This window comes from Emydura macquarii, unplaced genomic scaffold, assembly GCF_026122565.2.
Source record: "Emydura macquarii macquarii isolate MOO-44397 ecotype Brisbane River unplaced genomic scaffold, CSIRO-AGI_Emac_v2 contig_3692, whole genome shotgun sequence".
Classification (NCBI taxonomy): Eukaryota; Metazoa; Chordata; order Testudines; family Chelidae; genus Emydura; species Emydura macquarii.
The window spans coordinates 4,433,138-4,444,775 of NW_027133829.1; the positions used below are offsets into that span (position 1 = coordinate 4,433,138).

The window sequence follows — 11,638 nt, forward strand, 5'->3', positions numbered from 1 at the left end:
TCAAGTTGCAGTGGGGGAGGTCTAGGTTGGCTATTAGGAAAAGCTTTTTCACTAGGAGGGTGGTGAAGCACTGGAATGGGTTACCTAGGGAGGTGGTGGAATCTCCATCCTTAGAGGTTTTTAAGGTGCACCTTGACAAAGCCTTGGCTGGGATGATTTAGTTGGGGTTGGTCCTGATTTGAGCAGGGGGTTGGGCTGGATGACCTCCTGAGGTCCCTTCCAATCCTAATATTCTAACCTTCCTGCTTTACCATGATCAAGCTCTTTCATTTCTACACTACAATGCAATGGGCCACAACCAAACAACGGGTCAACCGTGTTTCAAACATCAAACACATGTCTATTACAGGTCACAAATTACTGCCAACTTTTCTGACACTGCATGAGCATTTTCTATTTTGCTTTGTTCACGCACAAGGAGTATTCGTTATCTGTTACTGCACTGCCCATTTTTCTCATCCAAAGTATCTGATAGGCCCAAAATTAAGGACTAACTACTGAATTCTTCTGATCTGGCTCAGATTCGCTTCTGCTTGGTGTTGTTCTTTGTCTTTGAAGATTTATTAGTCTCAGGCACACTGGTATAAAAGTAGCATATGTTTTTCTTCAAAAACCGGATTCATAAAAGGTTAAATCCTGTCCCCTGCTGTATGTAGGAGTAAGCGGTGTGTGGGCCTCATACTCCCACAAAGCAGGACTTTGTACTGATTTGACTGATCCTCCAATCTTCAAGCAGGCACAGAGAATTCAGAGCAGCTCTGCAGTCAGAATGGAGAGGATGAAATTATTTACTCAAGGTCACAGATGGAAATAGTGTCAAGAACCAGGCTTAGAAATCACCACTTTTGGAAGGTCCACCAGCTGAACTGTGGTATATGGATGGACTTGGAACGAAGCATGTTTGGCAGTGTCACCATTTCAGGGTAGCTGCACCTCCAGGAGCCACTCCAGGAATGCCCAGTCAGGTCTCCAGCCATCACCTATCTCCCCGCAGGGACCATTGTCCCACTCCCTTCTGACTTGGGGGATGTAAGGCTTCACAACTCCCAGCCTTACATTGTGATGTCCCCCTGTGATAGGGTGTGCTCCCCACACTGGCCCTGAGAGAGTTGAATTAGGTCAGGCGGGCCCAATCAGCCAATTAAGCTGCAAATGGGGGAGATTTAGGTTGTGTGGAGGGCACTAATAAGAAGGAAGCTCACCTGTGAGGGAACAGGAGGCTGCCAGCAGTGTAGGGGAGGCTACAGGGAGGAAGCTTGCAGTCTCTAGCAAGCAAGCTCTGAGAAAGAGTTTACCTGGCAGGTGTAAGAGAGAGGGGTCTGACTAGGAAGGCTAGAGAATGAAAATCTTGGGGAAACATAGTAAGAAGTAGTCCACGGAAGAGAGTAGCAAGGTAGATGTATTTGAACACACTTCCAGAGTGGAGGAAAGACCTGGGTTTTCCTACCATCCACTGCAGAGTAGTATTGCTAGGGGCAGGAGTGACCTAGTCAGGGCAGCAGGCATGAGGACTTCCTGTTGCTGCTGGTGCAGCAGGACTTTGAAAGATTCCCCTTGAAATTATACTGTGAGCTGGCTGGAGGGCTGATTCACAACTCCAGGAGCGGGAGAAGAGTTGAGCACTGAGAGACCCAAAAAAGGGGGTGCTGAACTGGTTGGAGCTAATCCCCAGAATTGCCAGAAGGCGGCACCACCCAGCAGTGAGTAGAGTACACCATGAAACATCACCACCACCCCCCCACCCCCCCAGCCAGTCTGCCTAAAGCTAGTGCCTGTGCTTTGCTTTCCCTCCAGGGCTATGAACGGCATAGCACCAGCAGTTACAAATTACCACGCAGCTCTCTCTCTAACCAAGCACATTTATTCTTAAGTAAAACTATTAGACAGAAAATATATAAAACCCTAAACAGATTTTAATCCACACTAAACATACCTGGACTCACGCATTATTCTTATGGGGCCCTAGTAGGCCAAAGTCTTTCCAACCCTTCCATGCGGGTTGGGGACCCCTTGGACAGAAGGCCCTGTCTATTTGCTGGATCAAAAAGAAGGTCCTGAGTCAGTTTAAACACAGCCTTTTTATATCAAAAGCCCTTTCTCTGGAAAACCCAGTTTGAACCAGTACATGCAAGGGTATACTTCTCTGCAGGTGTCTACAATGGAGTGAATCACCTTAATTACCCCCTACTTTCTTACATCCTGTTGGAGATGCGGCAACCCTTCCTCCCCTGGAGTTGCATACAATCCCTGCCTCTCAGTGATACATAGACCATTCATACACTTAATACAGCATGGGAGAATCTTCCAGGAAAATCACTTGCACTTATTGCCCAAAAGAGACCTCACTTAAATTTATTTTCAGAGAGAACATGACAATAGAAATTTGTCCTAAAAATAAGACTTTTGGGAGGAGAGGTAATTGGGAAGGGAATAATGTGTTAACACATTGGTCACAGTGACCTCACCTCTGCTATTCACTCTGACTTATACCTCCTCCAGACCATCAACCTAAACTGAATTTACTTCTATACCCAGAAATGGACTTCCCAAGTGGCAGCAAATATCATTCATGCCTGAAAACAATTCCATAGTGAAGATATCCTATGAATTGCTCCGACTTGCAGGGAACAGAAGGGTGGAGGAACAGAACCATCAGTAGATGTTTGAGCGAGTATGTAAGAGTTCACTTCAGAGAAGCAGGAAGTAAATGCCAAGGAGGAAGATGGCTTAGTTAGGGTGGTAGATGGAAGTATAGCTAGGGCTAATGGGATGAAATTGAAAAAGGGATGTTTAGGCTGAGTATCTGGGAAAACATCCCAAAAGTGAACTGTAGAATAGTCTCTCAGAGAGACTTGTTGGAACTCCCATTCCTTGGAAATGTTAAAACCAGAATAGACTGAGCACTAGGCAATATGCCATAGGAATGATCCTGCATGGTCAGGAAAATGGACAGGATAATTTCTAAACTTCTCTGGTGGTATATTTCAAAGGACAATACAACTGTTTTACTGCATTGGGAGTTTTATGGCCTGCATGTTAAACCATTAATGTAATTTCTAGTACATTTTTAGGTATTGACATTACTCTGTTATGTAAATGACTAATTTATGTGTATGAAAGTTGTACCTTTGGTATAGGATCCACTGACTCATCACTTAATTTTTCCACAGTGAGTAAAAGACGAGTCTCAGACTTTTCCCAACCAATTAAATAAATATTCCAAGAGATACACTAAGTATTTGCAAGGGAAGGTAGAGATGGAATAATTAAACAATATTGTGACCTTATGGGCAATAATAGCACACTTTGCTAGCGTTGTAAGGCACCAGGCCAAAGCTTAAGTGATTTTAACCACACAGATAATGCACTAATCACGTAGCAACTCCCGTCTGGAGCATCTGGCTTGATAGCACAGAATGGAATTTATATATAACAATAAGGCAGGCAGTAAGATCTCAGCATTTACCGTACAAAAGCGACTGAGACAGATTAGAAAGCGCAGCCAGTGAGAAAGCTGCTTCTGCGTCCCTTGTACAATATGTTTTCAGAAGTTCAGCACGAATGTAGTTCACACCAAATGATGCTGGAAGGAACAGTTTCTTTCACTGTGGAGTGGATCAGCTCATCCAGCAACAAAGGACAAGCCCTTCAACCAAGCAAGGGGTTTTCCTCTGGGCTTTTCTTTTGGCCTCAACACACACAAGTTACAACCCCCTAAAATCTCAAATATAAATGATCAAATCAATCAGAAATAAAACCATTCCCCAACCAACTCATTCACAGAGACAGCAGCCGCACTCACTGTCTGACCACCTTCCAGTTTTTATAGCACCTTGTATTCCTTCCTAAAGCCAAACTGGACTTTCTGCCCTCAAAGTTACTTTGTTGTCTCACCCTGTATACCTGTGTTAGTAAACTCCTTGCTCTGTTCCTTGGTGAGGATAGTCTCTGTACCCTAGAGAGCTTGCCAAGGTTTCAAAGAAAAAAAGGACAAATAAATGTATGAAAAAACACAGGTAAAAACACAGCTTCCTTGTAAGGGACAACACACACAATGTTCTATATGTGGCACAAATTCATGCATTTATACCACCTTCACATGGTTATCATCAGTGCTTACATGCAGAGTTAAGTGTTATATAAAGGCGGAAGACAAAGATTTGGAAAACAGACATTTTAATCTGACCAGATATTATTAGTAGCTCCTTACTGAATATGGGATGAATACTATCAACCAAGCAAGGGACATCCCTTAAAATCCAGGACAGATGGTCACCCAGAGCATTGCCAATTCTTGCAATATTGGCTGTTTCTCTTAAAGCCCCAGGTTATATGATCATGCAAGAATCTCCTCTCATTTTAAAATATGATGCAAGTTTCTAGCCCTCCTGGTTGCAGTGAAAAGCTGGAAAGCATGAACTCTAAAGGCTCAGTAAGTGGAAGAGAAATAAAAAGAACCCAAGAAGTATTACTTTGTTAAATCCTCATGATTTTGGGGGCCTGTCCCCTGATTTTTGAACACTTCAGACTGGCAACATTGCTGCTGCTGAACCCATTCTTCGCCTATGGTACGTGTCGCTTATACTTGGTGAAGGTACATGGTTTTTCATTCGAGACTTAAAATGAACATTCTTTTTGTATTTGCAGTGTTGTGGGCCGTTTAGCAAATGGCTGCAATGTTATGAATCTCTCAGGATTCCAGCAATGCATGTCTATGTGCCGTCTGTTGTTCTGAGAATATCCCTGGGAAGAGAAGGAAAACAAGCTTATCATTTATAAAGCTGTTGCTGGTTTTGTGGTTGTGAGCAAAATACAAGAATAATTTGTTTGTGACATAAATATGAGGATGGCATCTAAAGTGTATTATCCTCATGCTTGGATAGTAGCTCACGCTTAGAGGAACAATAATAGGTTTTATGTTAAGGTCCATCTCATGTCCTTTGAGAAGCATATGGTTAGAGCACAGGATTTGGTGTCAGGATATTGGAGTTCTATTTCTGAGACTGCCCCAAACCTGGGCCAGATCCTGGCCTCCGTTCCAGCTACTTTGTGCCAATTTAACCTGGCATCTGGGAGTTGCACTTCCATACGGGTAATCTCAAGGTGGAATAGAGACAACATAGCAGCTCTGCTTATGTCACTCGCAGCACAAGGGGCTTTTGCAGGGAATAGGCGATGTGGACAATGTACTTCTGCTCTCTGGCTGTTTCTGGCAGCTCGACTGACTGCTTCTGCAACTGAGCATAAGTCAAAGCAGCCTTCATCCAGCTCCAGAAGCAGGGAACATAAAGCCACTTTTCCTTAGCAGAACGAAAGAATCAGGTCCTTGATGTATAATTTGACCAGTCACAACTTCTGTCATTTAATCACTGCCTTCAGCACGAGCAAGATTGGGTCCTCCAAGCCTCATGTTCCTCATCCATGAAATGTGGTAAATAATACTTGCTGAACTCAAGACTTACTCTACTAATGTGCGATAAGCACTTTGAAATCTTCAGACAGAAAGTGCAAACTAGCATTATATTAGTTCACACTTGTACCTCTTGCTCACTTTCTATCCTTCCAGACAGTTCCTAACAGTTTAATGCAATGTTTCTCCAAGTGCCACAAGGTGTTTTAAAAATAAATCTACTAGCAACTTCTGGAAATCATCACCATTAACCACCCGTACCTCACCACAACCCCAAGGGTTAGCATTTTTAGAAGAGTGCCAAGTTGGCACTTGACAAGCTGAGAAAATGGATTTAGCACAATGCCAGATCTCAATCAGTAAAATGCTCAAGTCACAAAGCGAGGGAACCATTGTTTCTTATCATTGAGAAAAACATTGGCAAGAAAAACATTTTTGGAAAGTAACTCCCTGCATGACTGAGATGAGGTTTAGTTGCTGTAAATGCCAATACTTACATAATCCTGGACTCCAAACAGCCATCGGAGAGGGACAACCAGCTGGAGAAAACCTAGCTCAGAACTCAACTTTAATGCTGCCATGTATTTAATTAAACATCTTCTCACTTTAAGGCTCTTTTTTGCTCCCGTAGGAATATGCACAGCTCCAGCACTGCAAAATTTCATTCCTAATTGGCATCTTGCAAAACCTGAACTGTACTTTACAATTTAATATTTTTGTAGAGCAAGAATGTTGACCATAGAGATATTCTAGTTCATTGCTAACTGGGCCACTTGTCAATTTATATTTCCTCTTCTAAAATAATCACCCCAAAAGTAAATAAGGCCCTAATCCTGTTTTCCTCAAAATCATGGGAACACTCCCATAGACTTCAAAGGATGAAGAGGCAGGCCCTGAAGTGAGTGTGACAATTTTATAATCTCATCAGTCTCAAGATTATGACTTGGGGATTTTGAAATTGGAAGAAGTGGATCACAACAGAGATCGATCCACTTTTCCTTCGTCCTGGAACAAGACAGAAAGCATTACCTTAGGTCAGCTCCACAAAAAGCAAAAAGTAAAAGACTGGATCTTGCTCTCTGTAAATTGCAATACTGGCATCAAATGTGACAAACAGACAAAAATTTCTAGTAAAGTGGAAGCTGTCTTAATTGACTACCTATGGGACCATCTGATTCCTACTATAGGTTGGCTTAAAAGAAAAAGAAAATTGTCATTGATCGATGCTTGCAGTTGCAGATGCCTTAAATAGCCATTGAAGAGAAAGTGTTGCTTAGTGGAAGCTGGATTTTTATTACAGGTTTCACTGTAACCCCACAAATGCATTAGAAACAGTGGCCAAGGATCATCTAATGAGCCCACTGCACAGCATCCAAGTCAGCAGAGGGAAACATGACCAAGTGAAATCAAAACTAGAAAGAAAACTTAATATAAAAAAATTATTTTCCTCATTCTCTCTTGATCACTGAACATTGCCATTTTTTATAATTTCCACAAGCCTTTGCCCGTGGCTAACATACATCACCATAAGGAACGTTACCAGAATCTGCAGTATTTTACTTCATCTAGAGAAGTCACCAATACTCGATGAGATCGTGGTTAGCAGGTTTACAAATGTTAACTTTCTACATGTGAGCTTTTCCCTCTACAAATTATTGAAGTAAAGGTCAGGCTGAGCAGAGTACACGGGGCATACAAACAATATCATTAGCAAAATCTAAAATTACAGTTCAGCTTGGAATTGATTTAGTACTTGAGTACCATACACATGCAGAGCCAGGAAGCTGAAACTGCACCTACTGATTTCTGTGTTAGCACATTACTTCCAAGTGCTCTTCAATGAAAATTGATACTAAATGGTAAAGAAATTTTCCAAAACACAGACAGGCCGTGCATGTATTTGAGCAATGAGAGGAATGCTGACAAATCTAGTTTTGCTGCATTTGTGCTTTTAGCATTGAGAAATCCCCCAACTTGCCCTTTGATTACATTTTAAACGGTGGCGCCACTCATGCTATAAGGTTCTAGGACATCAGATTAAAACTGATCAGAATTTGAAAGCCTGGAAAACCACAACTAATGGGCGATATCTGTTGATATTTTCAAACAAGTTTAGCGTGAATGTGACGTCAGTGAAAGATGCTGGTTTGATGGCCCTGGAGAAATCCTGATCTTGCAAGGTACTGACTGCCCTCACCTCCTCTTGATGTCAATGGGAGTTACAGAAGCTCGGCACCTCTCAGGATTGGACACTGGTAATACAGGTGTCTCCACACTGCCCTACCAAAGACCACCAACGCTGACAGGGAGAAGCCAACCATGGGCTGTCAGGGAAGTTCAAGTTCCCTGGCTCATTCAGTTTTCTGAGGCTAGCAATAAGGGAACAAATAGGGATAAGCATGGTGGTCAGCTTCTGTGCTGCAGAGCCCTGCCCCTTAGGAACCAGGCAGAAACTCACAACCTCCTTTCACAAAGATGCCATTAATCAAGCTGCCAAGTGATAACTTCTTATAGCCTCCGACCTCGGCTGGTCTTAAACCAGAGATCTAAAGGCAAAGGGCTGTCTATTCCCCTCCAGTCCCCCCTTAGTGTTTTTCCTACAACCACGTTGAATGGGACAGGACACAACCCTGCAGAAAGGTTGCCATCAGGCCAGTTTTTAACTTGTCTGGGCAGATTTTGTGGTGCCTTGTTGGTTCCTGGTGAAAAGATTTAATGGGCTGGGTTTGTTTTCACTTGGACCCAACATTCCCTGTAAAACGCACACGCATGCAGCTGTGCATCGACCTTTAACTGCCATATGTATCACACGGCTGGGAGCACGGCAGGTACCTAGATCCCGCTCGGTGGTCTGGGCCTTCAGCCTGCCGTAACTTCAACCGACCCAAGACTTACTAGCAAGGGGAGCGCTCCTGGGTGGGACGGCTGAGGTGGATGGGTGGGTGGTTTTTCCGTTCTCAAGGGAGGAAACCCTCGCAGCAGAGTCTGGAATGGCTGGAAGCCAGGTAGAGACGGAACCCAAAGGCAGGTCAGATCCACAGCTATGCGTGCTGCTCCTCTACAACAAGCTGCTCAACGCTCCCAAGTTGAGGCCGGGCCACATGCCAAGAGCCTGGGGGCAACGCTTCCTGTGCAATAAGTAAACCAGGGCAGACCGAGGCTGTGTTCACATGGAGGGGGGGCATGCTGGGCTTGCCTTTCACAGCCCCCAGCAATCCCACGGAAGGGACCCCCTGCATGCAACAGGCCCAGTGCAGACTCAGGCTTCCCTCTGCACGGCAGAACCGAACCACCAATGCAAATACCACGGTTGACAGTTCCCAGCATGCTGCTGTGGCCTACCCTAACCCCACCCTAGAGACCACAATTCCCAGCATGCAGTGGGTTACCCCTCCTCCCGGGACTACAATTCCCAGCATGCAGTGGGCTACCCCCACCATACTTCCCAGCATGCCGTGAGGACAGGGCCGCCCGGACCAAACAGCGCAATGCATGGTGGGAGCTCTAGTTATTTTTGGACACTGGGCTGGCATTGAGACCTCCAGCACAGAGCGGGCGTCGCTATGCAGTGCGCCTGCGCTCACACGCCCCGCCCCGCCCCTCCCCTCCGCGCGGCGGGGATGTGAGGACGGCGATGGGGTGGGAGTGCCATGAATTACGCCCGATGTGACGACAGGACGCTGTTGTGTACGCGGTACGTAAGGTAACGTAACGCGTCCCGGCCTCCCGACGCGCTGCCGAATACGGGGCTTTACGGGCAGGCCCCGGCCCCTAACAACGCGGGGCGGATCCTCCGCTGGCAACGTCTCAGGGCCCCGCCTTCCCCCTCCATCACCTCCCAGGGCCGCGGCCTCTTGGTCTGCCCCGTGCGCAGGAGGCCGCCCGACGCCGCCATGCCTGGCCCTGAGGCCAAGCCCCTCTTCCGCGAGGTGCTGCCCAAGCAAGGTAAGTGCCGCACCCCGGTCCCCAGCCGGCCCTGCACCGCCTCCCCCGCCGGCAGGGGCGATCCCAGCGATCCGCCCCGCCCTCCACTCCACGCCCGAGGAGATGCGGCTGCAGCGCAGCTGGGCTGCCGGTGCGCTCTGGGCTCTCCGTGCCTCTGGCAGCAGGGGTGACGGCTCCGGGGTCTGCACCCCGATTTCCCGGCGGGCTGGTGCTGGGGCCGCTAGCCCCGTTGCCCGCACTAGCTCGTTGCAGTTAGCAGAGGGATGCCTACCGCTGTAGCTGCCATACCTTCATCGGTGCGGTGGATGCACTCCCCGCCTGGTAAGATCTTAAAAGCAGGGACCCGGCTTTGGTTTTCTCTTTGGCATCATGCATCGCTGTAGACTCAGCGATAAACGTGTGTCAGGAGTAGTTACACCCTCCCCCACAGTAACCAGACCCACTAGCACCCCACAAGCCAGCTGCTCCTGCCCCTTCCTCATCTAGACAAGAGAATGAAAGTGCGTCTAGTAGGCCTGTTCTCAATAAAAGCAAGAATCCTGTTTTTACTTTGCTCAGTCTTCCCCTTACGGGGCAGGGGATTTGAAAGCATGTCTATTGGTCTTTCCATATAAGCCCTGAAAAGTGACAGGAGAAAGTAAGTTCACTTTATGATTACTATTTTACTTCTCTTCACCTCATTCCATCCCTATCATGAAATGGTCTTGTCAGCTTCTCCTTTAAATAGTTATAAGAATATAATTTGAAAGTTAAGGTTCCATAGCTGCTTTCAGATGGTATAAAGCACTGAGTTCTAGCACCTGGGCTGGTAAAAATGTGGCAATTGAAAAGCAGGCATATAAAGAAACAAGGCATATTACATAAGCAATCTGCTAATATACTTGGCTACCATTGAAAAGCTGAGAATCCTAGTCATTAACTTGATTTTTAGGAGATACATAGAAGCAATGATAAGCTGTATGTGTATTCAGAACTGTGCAAAAAAAAAAAAAAAAAAAGTCCCAAACCTCACCTATGTAACACTTCAGTTTCTGAAAACTTTTTTTTCCTGTGGTTTAAAGTCAGACTGTCACTCCACTTCTGAGAAAGAAACCTGTTCTTTATCAGTTAAGGTTAATGACTCATGCTTTTGCAAACCTTTTCCCCAAAAGAATAGTATATTCCTGCTGAAAACTGTAATGCTATCTTGTATATACATACTAGGTTTGCAGTGATGTTTGATGTTCTTATTTGAAAAGTATTGATACTGGGTTGTAAAATTCATGCCAATTATATGAAATTTACATGCTCTTTCTCCTTTTACACTTTAGGGCAGTTGTCAGTGGAGGATGTGGCTACCATGGTTTTATGTAAGCCAAAACTGTTGCCTTTAAAATCTGTTACCCTAGAAAAACTAGAAAAAATGCAGCGAGCAGCACAGGAGACAATTCGCCAGCAAGAAGTTGCACAAAGGGAGCAGCAGCAACAAAGCCAACAGTAGTATGCATGATGGCTCACCTCCACCTAAATGTTGTACCATAGTTTGTATATTAATCTAGTGGTTTGCTGTACAGTTATTAAAAATAAGTTCAGGAATGGTAGGAGTCCATACTAAACTTCCTTAGTTTGTCTTATTATATTGTACATATTACAAAGGCCTGTACATTTTGCTTAAGATAAGTCTTTTGTTAGTATGCTTATTACCTTCTATGTAAGGGCTTTCAGCTTGGCTCTGTCACCATTTTAAAAAAAAAGTATTTGCAAAAGTCACTGGGGTCTCACATTTTGGTTTACATTTACATTTCTAACCCTCTGACAAGTCTCACTGCAGAGTTTGAGCTCATTCACTGCCCCGTTTGCTTCTACAATCTCGGTTGACAAACTGATGCAATAGAGTGAAACATGCATGTGCAGTAAGACTACTGCTCTGTTGCAAGCCTGAGAGTTTGGAGGCAGTCTTCTACAGTAATTGTGTAGCACAAGCTGATATGCTGCAACTGCTGAAGTGAGTTCAGGCCCTATCCGCAGCACCTTTCTGAGAATGGGCTGTGCAGATGTTGCTTTGCCTTCATGGGGTAAAGAGCACCTTTTAGAACTTGTGTCCTAAAACCAAAGCTTCTCATTTTACTTTTGAAGTCTTGTTGAAGATATTAATAGTCAGTTAATAGGGGGCAGATGAAAGATTAATAAGCGGTGAGGGCAATATAATCATGCTTTGTACTCTATTTTCTGAAGATGGGGTGGGACGAAGGTGCTGGGTCATTTGATCAAATGGCTACTTAATGTACATACACGGGAACAGGA

At 45.0% G+C, this 11,638-nt stretch overlaps 1 protein-coding gene across 2 annotated transcripts; it reads left to right on the top strand.

The window, feature by feature from the left end:
- Positions 1-9,113: 9,113 nt before the first annotated feature.
- Positions 9,114-11,104, top strand: BBIP1 (BBSome interacting protein 1). Of its 2 annotated transcripts, none has more exons than XM_067537023.1 (2): positions 9,114-9,355; positions 10,666-11,104. In XM_067537023.1, exons 1-2 carry the CDS (start codon positions 9,304-9,306, stop codon positions 10,833-10,835), a joined length of 222 nt encoding a protein of 73 aa, XP_067393124.1. In that variant the 5' UTR covers positions 9,114-9,303; the 3' UTR covers positions 10,836-11,104. The 2 variants fall into 2 exon arrangements, with proteins under 2 accessions (XP_067393124.1, XP_067393123.1); XM_067537022.1 differs by lacking the exon at positions 9,114-9,355 and adding an exon at positions 9,473-9,676.
- Positions 11,105-11,638: the final 534 nt, after the last annotated feature.